This window comes from Prosopis cineraria, unplaced genomic scaffold, assembly GCF_029017545.1.
Source record: "Prosopis cineraria cultivar Desert tree isolate PC_DT_omini unplaced genomic scaffold, ASM2901754v1 PC12, whole genome shotgun sequence".
Lineage (NCBI taxonomy): Eukaryota > Viridiplantae > Streptophyta > Magnoliopsida > Fabales > Fabaceae > Prosopis > Prosopis cineraria.
Genome location: NW_026555343.1, coordinates 32,625,350 through 32,639,553, shown reverse-complemented (window position 1 = coordinate 32,639,553; position 14,204 = coordinate 32,625,350). Strand labels below are relative to the sequence as shown.

At 33.2% G+C, this 14,204-nt stretch overlaps 1 protein-coding gene and 1 long non-coding RNA gene across 2 annotated transcripts; both read left to right on the top strand.

Moving 5' to 3' along the window:
* The first annotated feature begins 5,971 nt into the window (after positions 1-5,971).
* LOC129288103 (uncharacterized) lies at positions 5,972-8,194 on the top strand. The gene is made up of 4 exons (XR_008587928.1): positions 5,972-6,206; positions 6,839-6,907; positions 7,362-7,407; positions 8,078-8,194. It is a non-coding gene; the product is annotated as an uncharacterized LOC129288103 (long non-coding RNA).
* Positions 8,195-8,266: 72 nt separating this feature from the next.
* LOC129288102 (uncharacterized) lies at positions 8,267-9,205 on the top strand (the record flags this gene model as incomplete). Its single annotated transcript, XM_054924468.1, has 1 exon — positions 8,267-9,205. A coding segment is annotated over exon 1 (921 nt), but the record flags the coding sequence as incomplete, so codon positions are not given.
* Between the last annotated feature and the right edge of the window lie 4,999 nt (positions 9,206-14,204).

Below are 14,204 nucleotides of genomic sequence, written 5' to 3'. Positions count from 1 at the left end.
TTTTAAAGTTATAATAGGTATCTCGTGGCGTTTGATTAATTAATAAATCCATGAGACTGATGAGAGTGAGGGTGTTTTCAGTTTTCCAAACGCCACCTCTATCAGATTATTTTTTTTTTAAATTAGAGAGGTGGCATTTTTTTCTAGAACAAACACCACCTCTCTCATACCTCGGATTAACAGAGGTGGCGTTTGTTCGAGAAAAAAACACCACCTCTCTCAAACTCAGCTTAACAGAGGTGGCATTTTTCCTAGAACAAATGCCACCTCTCTCATACCTTGGATTAATAGAGGTGGCTTTTTTTCTTTAAAAAGACGTCACCTATTTGTTATATTTTTTTTAATTCATAACACAATTGTAAATTTTTTTTATGGCTAATAACTCCAGATATTTAAAAAAATTGTCATAATTAAAAAAATTAAATTCAAATAGGTGGCGTTTCTAATAGGTAGAAACGCCACCTATTTGACTACAGAGGTGGCGTTTCTTCCTTGAAGAAACACCAACTAATGTAATTTTTTTTAAAATAAAATTTCATAAATTAATTAACCAACTTTTGAACCAATACAAAAGATCGAATAATATATATTAACCAGTCCAATAATTTACAAACAGTTTAGTTATACAATAAAAGAAACAGCTTTGTAATACTAACAAGAAGTCTATAACTACGTTAATATAGCTAAGTTCTCCAAGAAGTTGAAGATATATAATGAAAATTTTCAAAAGTTTCTACATCAATAAACCATTTAATAATTACCTATGTTCTAGTGTCTTAAAGTCAAAACAAAAGATGACCATTCTTCAATTTGATCATAAATTTGCTCATCACTATATTCCAAGCACCTTGTATCCTCATATTACTACAAAATATATTAAATGATGTCATAAGCAACTAAAAATGATAAAATTTAAATTGAGTTAAATTTCATACCTTAAATGGGATAGAAGTTTGACCATGAATGATCACATCTTTCATAAATTTCATAATATAATAACCACAATCATTGTTATTGGTTGGAAAGGGCACTAAAAAAATTCACCAAAATATAATGTAAATTTATGAACAAAATTGAAGATGGTCTAATAATTTAATAATTTATACCATAATTTTGTCCATTGATAACTTTTAGAGAATTCTTTACTTCTGAAAAAGGAGAGCTCTTTGTGACTTTGAAAATTGTTCAATGCCCTAATAAAATAAAAAAAAATTAATCAATACCAATTGATGCAAATGTATATAAAAATGTGTAAAATAATTCTTATAAGTATAAATACTTACTTATTAAATAACCTTAACATATTAAGCTGATCTGTTGGCATACCTTTAGATAGAGGATCTAAATAATAAATTAAAGGCAAAGGAACAGCCACAAGATTGATAAGAATCAAAATTCAATGTTTTGTAAAAATTTTAAACTTTTGTTATGTCTTAATAAACTTGAGGTATCATACACAAAAGAAAAAAATAATCAATAAACTACTTACCCTGCATTATAAGGAATTAAAAATAACATATGTTTTTCAACTTCTGCCTTCTCTATGAACATTTCTTTTATAAGATTTACTTGCTCAGATGGACCCAGTGTCGATCCATCACTAATATCATAAGGACTAATAAATGCAAATCTATTCATTTTCTTCGTGTCTTTCAGAAAAGAAATGTACAAATACTTTAATAAATACCAAAAACTTGTATTAAAACCAATCATAACAAATGATAAAAAATCAATATCAAAGGATATTGTAAACAAGTACCTTATTCAAGTATTGATAGCAGAAGCACTTGCCCATTCTCGATTAAGTATTTCCATGATGGTATTTCTATCAAGATTTTTCCAACTATCTTTATAATAGATTTCTTCCTCAAATCTTATTTCAATTGTTTGGCCATTAGTAGTAAGCTTTGGCAAAAGAGACCGAAGAGCTTCACGACAATTATTAGCCTTTTTCATTTTTGAAGCTCTATGAGATATACTTTTTTGCTTATGCATGGTATTTGATTCCTTAGAGATATTACCATGCAATTTAATTATTTTCTTATTCTTTGATTTTGATTGAGTCTGTAAAAATAATATAAAAAAACTAAGTCACCAAATTATAAGTACATGTAGCAAATTATAAAGAAGTTTGAATTATATAATTACCTTGTCAAATGACTCAATGAGATATAGAGGCCACGCAACAAAAGTCCCCTCTGCATCTTTAACCAATACAATATCTTCATTAAGAGGTATTGGTAACTTGGCATCATCATTAGTGCAAATGTCTACAAAAAATCATAATGTGCCAGGGTGTAATGGTATTGCATGTAAAGTGTCTTCAGCGAAATTGTAAACAGTACCCACGGCAACTGTATTTTTAAAGGGAATTTCTGTGTACAATTTGCATTTTGATTCCCCCTAGGAAATTTTTTTAATAATTTATATTATAAAATTAAGAATATAATTAAAGTAGTGCAGAAAAAGTATTACTAGAGGAAGAGTTGGGTGGTTTGACACGGAAGTATAGCTATTCCTCAAACTAGGGCTTTCAACTATTGGAATTCTCACCAGGCCTTGTTGCATCATATCATTCATTTGCTAGAATAACTTTTTATTTTATTCTTCTAATTGACGATATTGTTCTTCATAATGCTGCTCGCGCATATTTTGTTTCAACATTCATTGTCGAAATGCATTCATTTCCTCTTTCAACTTAGCAATTACACTCTTGTTTGAGCGTCTCCTGCCACCGAAATAAATGGTTTGGGTAACACCAAAACCAACCCCTCTGACACGACTCGAGACTTCTAGAACATTTAATGCCTTGCTAAGGATATCTTCACAACCAAATTGTTGTGCTTCTTCTGATCTTGTGACAAATTTGTTATTATATAAAATATGAGATTTAGTTTTTGACATAAAATATTAGATTTAAACAAGAATTAAATATTAATACTTACACAAGTCTGCCAAACTTGCCTCATATTGTCATCTTCGGCTCACACTTCATGTCTTGAAAGTTGTTCACAATTTAATTGTCTTTTTTTATCTACATATTAAAATAATTAACTAAATTCATAAATAACTCAAACATATAAAATAGATGCATGTAATAAGTATTAAATATAAGATATGTATTTTATCTTGTTCAATGAATGTGTATCCTTTTTGACCCCTTTTGAAGCAATATTTTTGGCTTTTCGCTAATTGACGGTATCGCTCGCTTTTCAACTGTTGAAATGAAAATTGAATTCATGTTAATTTTATATAAAAAACTATATTTAATTGGTCAAATCTATCATTAATTACCTTAAATTTTTCTGTTGTGTGCACTAGAACAAATTCATCCCAATCTTCTTGAAGTATGATCCCATCATAAAGTTTCAGTGGATGTTTAATGATATTTTGATTATTATCTATTAAATACCACTTGCAAATATCTGCATGAAATTTTCTAAGAATCATCCCAGCTTTTTTGAGGACATATGTTCCATGAATCTTATCAAGCTCAAAACAAGACTGAAAGAAAGATTAAAATAATTTAGATCACTAAATGTGCAAGAAAAAATAAAAAAAAGATAAAATTTAAATGATTTCTTTTTTTTTTTACCTCAACTTGTTCCTATATGAATCTCTTTTACTCATTCAAAACTTTTCTCCAATCAGTAAATGTAATAGGCACATGGTCTTGAGCTATAGCTCCAATATAATTGACTAATTTTTTTCCATCTGGTTTTATTGGTTGACCCTTAATATTCCAACCAACTTGTAGCTTTATTCCCATGCTTCTATTTCTGATCAACTTGGCCATCACAGTTCTACCACGATGAACATCTCAAAACATTTTCTTCTTTATTGCTTGAGGATCTTCATTATTTGAACTGGTATGAGGTTCGTTGTCACTATAAGAACTCATTGTCCTTCAAGTTAAAAATGATGCACTAACATATGCAAGAGTAGAACAAACAAGGTAAATTAATTTTGAAAGAAGTAAAAATGAAAAATAAAATTACTTTTTCATTTTTTCTTTATTTGATTTAGACTTGACAGGTCAACTCATATCCCATCTCTATGATCATCTCTCATGCACAAGTGCTCATCTTCAATTAAATCATTGTCAAAAGATTGACTTGTCCTGTAGAAAGGATCATCTTAATATTCATATCTTCATTACCATGAGCTTCATCATCATCGTCATGTTTTTTATTTGACAAAAGTACAATAGACCAATTCTTTTTTGCAAGATTAGGAATGAAAAACACTTGTTGAGCTTGTGAAACTAAAATAAAAGGGTCATTTCTATACCCAACCTTAGAGAGATCCACTTGAATAAATCTAAAATCATCAATTTGGAATCCACTATAATTGTTAACCCACCTATATCCAAAGATTGGCACCTTAAACATAAAGTAATCTAACTCCTATATACGTTTAATGACACCAAAGTATAACATTTTTGCATAAACAGGGTTGGTGTTTTTTGAACTGGATATATGTAGACCACCAGCAATAAGCATTACTCTGCTATTCTGCATCGTGCTTTGATCATCTTGTTCTTTGATATAGAAAGTGTAACCATTGATTATACAACCAGTGTAAGATAAAACTTGTAAACTCGGCCCCTTGACCAGCCATCTTAATTATTCATAAACATTATTAGGATCTCTCTCCAACTCCTCAAGAATGCGACTTCTAAACCACTTTATAAATCATCGATTGTGTTTTTTTGTTACAAAATTCTCATTTCTAACACCAAACATGTCTCATAGAATATCCTTATGTTCTTCCACAAATGGCTTAACTTCTTCAGTGTTGTGCAAAACATATAGATGAGCTTGTTCACATTCGACTGCTCAGATGCTAACAACTTTATTTTTCAATTATTCCTTTCCCTAATCTTCGTCCATCGTGATGAGACTTTGGAATCCCTATAGCATCAATGTTGGATAGATAATCTGTATACAATTCAACTGCTTCTTCGACTATGTACCATTCAGCGATACACCCCTCGGGTCGATATCTATTCTTTACATAGCCTTTTAATATTTTCATGACATGCTCAATTGATCTTAAATATGATGGCCCGTACATTTGAACTTCTTTGATTAAGTGGACAGTCAAATGAATCATGATATCAATGAATGAAGGCGGGAAATACATTTCAAGTTCACATAGGGTCAAAATAATTTGCCTTTGTAAGGCTGAAAATTTTGCAGGATCAACCACTTTATTACAAATCATCTTGAAAATAAGCATAAATTAGTGATGGTGCATTGCACTTTTTTTGGCAAAATAGATCTAATGCCAATTGGTAAGAAATTTTAGAGAAACACATGAGAATTATGAGATTTAAGCCCCTATAACTTCAAGTCTTTTATTGACATAAGATTCTTTACATTTGAAGAATATCCCTCTGGCATTTTAACAATATGGAGGAATTCAAGAAAACATTTTTTCTCTTTGTTTGACAGAGTGTAAGCTGTTGGTGGCAGATATGTGCGATTTCCTTTCTCCACTAGAGCCAACTCCTCCCTTATTCCCATGAAACCAAATCCAACCTTAATTTGACACCATCCTTACTTTTTCCTGGAAACTGGAACAATGTCCCAATGACACTGTCACACACATTTTTTTCAATATGCATCACATCAAGAAAGTGTCTTATATGTAAAGATTTCCAATATGGTAGATCAAAAAAGATTGATTTTTTCTTCCACCTACTTGTTGCAACATTTCTCATAAGGGTTTACCAAAATGATTGTCAAGATCTTTCACCTTTTCAAACACATTCATTGTAACATCCCAATTTAAATTTTAATAGTTAATTTGGGTTAATAAAATTTTGAAAAGTATTATTAAATTATTATTATAAAAAAAGGTATGAAAAAAAATAATAATAAAAAAAATAAAAAAATAATAATAAAAATAAAAAATAAAATATTATTAAATTATTATTATTATAATAATAAAAAGAAAGAAAGGAAAAGAAAGGAAGAAGAAGAAGAAAGCGAATTCGTTTCGTCCGCCGCCTCAACAGTAACAATAATAAAATAATAATAAAAAGAAAAGAAGAAGAAGAGAGAGAAAATAATTTTAAAAAAAATGTGGGACCCACTGAATTTTTATAAAAACTCACCTTCCTTCATTTCCTCATTCATTCCTGCGCGCGAGCTGAGGCGGAGAGAAGCGAGTTGCCGGTGCGAAATATCTAAATTTTTAAGGTAAGAGTTTTTAATAGAATATTTAGGGTGTGATTTTAAGCTTTTCAAGACTAAGTAAGTGTTCTAAAATTTTTTCTTAGTCATCCTTTTCTTTAGTTTCTGAGTTTGTAGTGGTAGAAAATTTAAGATCTGAAAGAGGGATGAATTTATGTTGAATAAATATGGTTTTTGAGGTTGTCAGTAGTATAATAAATGTTATAGAGTATAAATTTGTTGATCTTTGAATGGCTTTGAATTTATGCTTAAATCAAATTCTAAACTAGATCTGAAAATATATGTTGATTTATTGAGGTTTAGATGATTATTTGGGATGAGAAATGAATTATTATGGTTATAGGATTATGATTCTAAGCTAGAGACTTAATTTTTAATTTTTGAGTATTTTAGGTACGAATTTATGAAATAAAAAGAAAATTTTGATAATAGAAATTAGTTTAGAAGTTGATTTTTAGATTATTAATGTTTATTGATAATTAAAAGAGGAGTTAAAAATTATACTTAATAGTATTAACTATAGATTTGTATTAAGATTGAGATTAGGAATTATGTTATATTTTTAATTCTATTATTAGAATTATTTTATTAGTTTCAAAAATTGAAACTAATATTTATAAATAATATGTTATTTGTAGATTGTATTACTGGTGAAGATTGTGGTGAGAGAGAAATTTTAAGGAATAATTTATTGAAAAAGCCACAAGGTAACCATGCTTTTAATTTATGATTAGTGTTACTTCTTGTTAATTGGGTGATTATTGAGAAAATTATGAATTTTGTAATATTGTATAATTGTGCAATATTATTATGAATTTGTTTAATTATTGTGGGAGGTGTTGGGAGACTTGCTATTATTGTTGTATTTATGTGCCACGTGGTATGCCCCTATTGGAGCTCAATAGGTGGCTTGTAAGGGCTCGGGCTAATCTACCTTTGGCCGGGTAATTTAGCACCGAGTGAGGGCTACGGCTCGAGGTTAATGGAGGGATATAAGGATGGTTGTTTGTGTGTATTATAATATTTCTTATATTTGTTGGAATTATATTATTTTTAATTCTCACTTAGTAAGCACACACTTAACTGTTTGTATACACTATCATAAATTGGCTTTGGGTTACTGGGACTTTTGAGTCTCATTATGTGGTTAACAATTTTCAGGAGAAGAGCCACGAGTGACACGTGGAGGAGTCCCAGAGGCTTAGTGGTATAGATCCACTGTCTCTTTTGGGTATTTAATTTATGATTTATAATGTGTTATATTGCCAATATTAGGGCTTTTTGTTTATTGTCAATTATATGAATATATAAATGTAATCATGCCTTTCAAACTATTTCTATTTTTGGTACAATTTGGATGACTGTAATTTTAATATTTGGTTTACTTTGGATTGGTTAAAATGGCATGATTATAAGGCCAAATAACTGGCTTGTGTTGAAAATTGACTAAATTGCTTATTTTACTTGTTGGGAGTATAAGGATGGACAAATGTGATTTAGTTTACTTGTTGGGAGTATAAGGATGGACAAATGTGATTTAGCCTAATGGCATGTGGGAGGTAAAAATTTATCTGAAATGTTATAGTGTGTGAGTTGAAGCCAATTATAAAATATTTTATATCGAAATTATTGATATAAAAATGTGTTGGGTGGCTGTAACCCAACTATGGTTGAGTTAAATTATTTAAAAAAAAAAAATTTGGTGTGTTACAAATTTTGGTATCAGAGCTTCATGGTTCCAATTCTTATAAATTATGAAATTGTTATACATTAACCTAGTTTATTGGCAATATACATTATTAAATCATAATGCTTCTCCATTATTTTTCTTGTCTTGAGATTAGTGTTAACTTAATTATGTGACTTCCATCCTTTAGGAGGGGAGAGATGGTGTCTAAAACTAGGAGAGGTGGCGAAATTGTCGGTGATTCTATAGAGCCAATAGGAAATGACATACCTTCACTGCCACAACCGGAGCCCACACAGCAACAAATGGGCAGGGCGAGCCCATACAGTCACAACTAAGGCAGGATGAGCCAACCATGAGGCAAATGATGGATCTACTATATAATCTTAGTGACCGCATGAAGAGACAAGAAGAAGAGTTGGCCGCTTTAAGACAATATAAGGAGAATGACAACCGAGAGGGAAATGGCCAACAAGAAGGAAGCCATACCAAGGTATTCAATGCGAGCCAATCTGCTGATGAAGGCTTACCTCCTTATTCTCACCATGAGACTAGTCCGAAGAATGTGAGTCTCCACTCTGAGCAACAGACATCCACGATCACAAAGATCTGGAGTACTTTTCGTAAGTTTAATCCTCCTACTTTCGATGGAAATCTTAAGCCGGCGGTGGTTGAAGAATGGATAGATCAATTGGAGAGTATTTTTCGTATGGTTGTGTGCACTTCTAATCAAAAGGTGCAGCTGGCAATATTCTTACTACAGAAGAGTGCTAAGAAATGGTGGGAAACATCAGGACCGAAGGATGATTCCTCTCTTACTTGGGAAGATTTTAAAGCCATATTGTTCGAGAATTATTTTCCTACTGCACTGAGAGCAGAAAAGGAGGCTGAGTTTCATGCATTTCGTCAGGGTGATCTAGATGAGGATGAATTTATTGAACAATTCTCAGAATTATCTAAATACTCTACTTACCTCCAGAAACATGAAGACACGGAGTGGATGGCTGAACGATTACTAGAGAAGGCGAGGCCTGATCTAAGGGAACAGTTAGCCCCTTTTGAGATCAAGACATTCAGTGAGATGTGCAATAAGCTTCGAATAGTTTCTCGGAGGAAGAGAGAGGCTAGATTAGAAGCTGATAGAGAGAGGAGGAAAGAACCTCATGGGAAGCCCCCTATCCACACCAGACCCATTGGTGGAGTAGAGAAGAGGAGCAGTCAAATCTTTGGAGGCTTTAGAAATCAGAAGAAGAAGGGCTACTATCATAAGGGCCAGAGCTACAGAGGGAATCAGAGTGGAAGTCAAGGGTCCTATAGGAGCCCAGCTACCTTTAATCCTACTCTGGTGCTGCTAGTAATCAAGCATGCAGTAAGTGTGGGAAGTTTCATTCTGGTGATTGTTGGGTTTGTTACATCTGTCAGAAGCCTGGTCATATTGCTCGATTCTGCTATCAAAACCAAAATAGGGGTAATGATCAGAGACCTACAGTACCAGCACGAGTGTATGCCCTCTCTGGGCCAGAGGCTACTAACAACCCTAATGCTATCCGAGGTATAATCCGAATCCTTGATAATGATGTTTGTGCTTTGTTTGATTCGGGTGCTACACACTCTTTTGTGTCTGATGAATGTATGAAAAGATGTAAATTGCCTGTGTGTACCTTACCTTTTGATGTGAAGATTTCTACTCCTGCTGGTTTGACTGTAAGGACTGCTAAGGCATGTCTAAATGTAGAGGTTGAGTATGAGGGTCGAAAGACCACCATAGACCTCATTTGTTTGTCTTTGTCTGGGATTGATGTTATTGTGGGGATGGATTGGTTGTCTGCAAATGGAGCTGTACTTAATTGTCAGAAAAAGAGTGTGTCACTCTCAGTCTTACTGTAACCCCTGTAGAGTCCCAAAGTCCTATGTTGTTGTCTGCAGCTCAAGTAGAACAGTGTATAAGAAAGGGCTGTCAAGCTTTTATGATTTTCTTCTCAATCAAGGCAGAGATTGAAGAAGGTGTAGATCAGATTCCAGTAGTGAGAGAATTCCCTGACGTCTTTCCTACTGAAGTGATCGGTTTGCCTCCAGAACGAGAGGTTGAGTTCTCATTGAACTCGTACCTGGTACGGGGCCTATTTCTAAGGCACCCTATAGGATGTCTCCATCGGAGTTAGCTGAGTTGAAGAGACAAATTGAAGAGTTGTTAGAGAAGGGGTTTATCAGACCGAGTGTATCACCATGGGGGTCACCGGTACTGTTTGTGAAAAAGAAAGATGGAAGCCTTAGATTGTGTATTGATTATAGACAATTGAATAAGGTAACCATCAAGAACAAGTACCCCTTACCTCGAATTGATGATTTGTTAGACCAATTAGTCAATTCAGCGGTGTTTTCTAAGATTGATCTAAGATCAGGGTATCATCAATTGAGGGTTAGAGCAGAGGATATCCCTAAAACTGCTTTTAGAACTAGATATGGGCACTATGAGTTCCTAGTGATGCCGTTTGGGTTAACAAATGCCCCAGCTGTCTTCATGGATTATATGAATCGAATCTTCAGGCCTTATCTCGATGAATTTGTTGTAGTCTTTATTGATGACATACTTATTTATTCTCGAGATGAGGTGGACCATGCTAGACATCTTAAAATTGTTTTGGAGATATTAAGAGAGCACAAGCTCTATGCCAAGTTGAGCAAATGTGATTTTTGGCTTAAAGAAGTTAAATTCTTAGGCCATGTTGTTTCAGAAGAAGGGGTAGCAGTGGACCCTAGTAAGATAGATGCAGTGATGAAATGGGAGCAACCTCGAAGTGTGACAGAGATTAGGAGTTTCTTGGGTCTTGCAGGCTACTATCGTCGTTTCATTAAGGGTTTTTCACAAATTGCAATGCCCTTGACTAAGTTGACCAGGAAAGATGCTCCATTTATTTGGACGAACGAGTGTGAAATTGCATTCCAGGAGCTGAAAAAGAGGTTGACCACCACACCGGTGCTCACCTTACCTGTTCCAACTGCTCCTTATACCTTGTATACTGATGCTTCTAAGAAAGGTTTAGGTTGTGTATTGATGCAGGAGGATCGAGTAGTGGCTTATGCCTCTCGACAGTTGAGACCTCATGAGGAAAATTACCCTACTCATGACTTGGAGCTTGCTGCTGTGGTATTTGCCTTGAAGATTTGGAGGCACTATCTTTATGGTTCTTCTTTTGAAGTCTTCAGTGATCATAAAAGTTTAAAATATTTGTTTGATCAAAAGGAGCTCAACATGAGACAGCGCAGATGGATTGAGTTTTTGAAGGATTATGACTTTGAGTTGAAGTATCATCCAGGGAAAGCTAACGTAGTCGCCGACGCTCTGAGCAGGAAGCTTGTACATACTGCTCACATGATGGTCAGAGAACATGAATTATGGAGTAGTTTTCATGCAGTAAATGTAGAAGTAGTCGAAAATCGTTTGGCTGCTCTACATATTACTGAATTTGAGAATAATTTTTGGGAAGAAATCAGAATTTCGCAGCAGAAGGACGATTATTTGAATAAGATTAGGGTAGAGATTGGGGCTGGAAAGGCTGAACATTTTGATGTGACCGATGATGATGTCGTAAGATATAAAGGTAGAGTGTGTGTGCCTAATGATACTCGATTGAAAAATATCTTACTTGAGGAGGCTCATCAGAGTAAATATACCATTCACCCAGGAGCAACTAAGATGTATCATGACTTAAGACGTGGTTGGTGGTGGCCAAGGATGAAGAGAGATGTAACTGAACATGTAACTCGTTGTTTGACTTGCCAGAAAGTCAAAATTGAGCATCAGAAACCAGCCGGGATGCTACAGTCTCTTGATATTCCAGAGTGGAAATGGGACAGCATTTCTATGGACTTCATTACAGGATTGCCTAGAACATCTTCTGGTCATGACACTATATGGGTAATCGTAGATCGACTCACCAAATCAGCTCATTTTCTTGCTACTAATATCAAGTATTCTCTCGAAAAATTAACTGAAATCTACATAAGAGAAGTGGTGAGATTGCATGGAGTGCCGACAAATATTGTATCTGATCGTGATCCGAGATTCACATCAAACTTTTGGAAGTCATTACAGGAAGCCATGGGTACTCGTCTGAGTTTTAGCACCGCTTACCACCCCCAGACCGATGGGCAAACGGAACGAACCATACAAACTCTTGAAGACATGTTAAGAGCGTGTGCCATTGAGCTTAGAGGTAATTGGGATAGTCACTTACCATTAGCTGAATTTGCCTACAATAATAGTTTTCATTCTAGCATTCAGATGGCACCTTATGAGGCATTGTATGGAAGAAAATGTAGATCGCCACTGTGTTGGACAGAATTAAGTGAGAGAACTGTTTTGGGGCCAGACATTGTTGATGAGACTACCCAAAAGATTGCTTTAATCAAGCAAAAATTACTCACAGCTCAAAGTAGACAAAAGAGTTATGCGGATAAGAGGAGAAGACCGCTTGAGTTTGAAGTAGGTGACCATGTATTTTTGAAAATCTCTCCAGTAACTGGTGTTGGAAGAGCTATTAAGGCTAAGAAGTTGACACCAAGGTTTATGGGGCCTTTTGAGATCTTAAAACGAGTTGGACCAGTAGCGTACCAAGTAGCATTACCACCCCAAATTGCTGGAATACACAACGTATTCCATGTGTCACAACTGAAAAAGTATCAACCAGATCCTTCCCATATAATTGAACCCGAGGAAATTGAACTCAGGGAGAATTTGACATTCAAAGCTGAACCAGAAAGGATTGTGGATTACAAGGACAAGCAATTAAGAAACAAGACCATTAGATTGGTTAAAGTAATTTGGAAGGGCACGACTCCAGGTGATGCTACGTGGGAGACCGAGGACAGTATGCGACGTGATTATCCTCGTCTTTTTGATTAAGTGAGTAGTTAATAGTTATTAATTTTAAATTTTGAGGACAAAATTTCTAAAAGGAGGGGAGAATTGTAACATCCCAATTTAAATTTTAATAGTTAATTTGGGTTAATAAAAATTTTGAAAAGTATTATTAAATTATTATTATAAAAAAAGGTATGAAAAAAAAAAATAATAATAAAAAAAAAAAAAAAAAAAAAATAATAATAATAAATAAAAAATAAAATATTATTAAATTATATTATTATAATAATAAAAAGAAAGAAAGGAAAAGAAAGGAAGAAGAAGAAGAAAGCGAATTCGTTTCGTCCGCCGCCTCAACAGTAACAATAATAAAATAATAATAAAAGAAAAGAAGAAGAAGAGAGAGAAAATAATTTTAAAAAAAATGTGGGACCCACTGAATTTTTATAAAAACTCACCTTCCTTCATTTCCTCATTCATTCCTGCGCGCGAGCTGAGGCGGAGAGAAGCGAGTTGCCGGTGCGAAATATCTAAATTTTTAAGGTAAGAGTTTTTAATAGGATATTTAGGGTGTGATTTTAAGCTTTTCAAGACTAAGTAAGTGTTCTAAAATTTTTTCTTAGTCATCCTTCTTCTTTAGTTTCTGAGTTTGTAGTGGTAGAAAATTTAAGATCTGAAAGAGGGATGAATTTATGTTGAATAAATATGGTTTTTGAGGTTGTCAGTAGTATAATAAATGTTATAGAGTATAAATTTGTTAATGATCTTTGAATTTGTGGCTTATGGATCAAATTCTAAACTAGATCTGAAAATATATGTTGATTTATTGAGGTTTAGATGATTATTTGGGATGAGAAATGAATTATTATGGTTATAGGATTATGATTCTAAGCTAGAGACTTAATTTTTAATTTTTGAGTATTTTAGGTACGAATTTATGAAATAAAAAGAAAATTTTGATAATAGAAATTAGTTTAGAAGTTGATTTTTAGATTATTAATGTTTATTGATAATTAAAAGAGGAGTTAAAAATTATACTTAATAGTATTAACTATAGATTTGTATTAAGATTGAGATTAGGAATTATGTTATATTTTTAATTCTATTATTAGAATTATTTTATTAGTTTCAAAAATTGAAACTAATATTTATAAATAATATGTTATTTGTAGATTGTATTACTGGTGAAGATTGTGGTGAGAGAGAAATTTTAAGGAATAATTTATTGAAAAAGCCACAAGGTAACCATGCTTTTAATTTGTGATTAGTGTTACTTCTTGTTAATTGGGTGATTATTGAGAAAATTATGAATTTTGTAATATTGTATAATTGTGCAATATTATTATGAATTTGTTTAATTATTGTGGGAGGTGTTGGGAGACTTGCTATTATTTGTATTTATGTGCCACGTGGTACGCCCCTATTGGAGCTCAATAGGTGGCTTGTAAGGGCT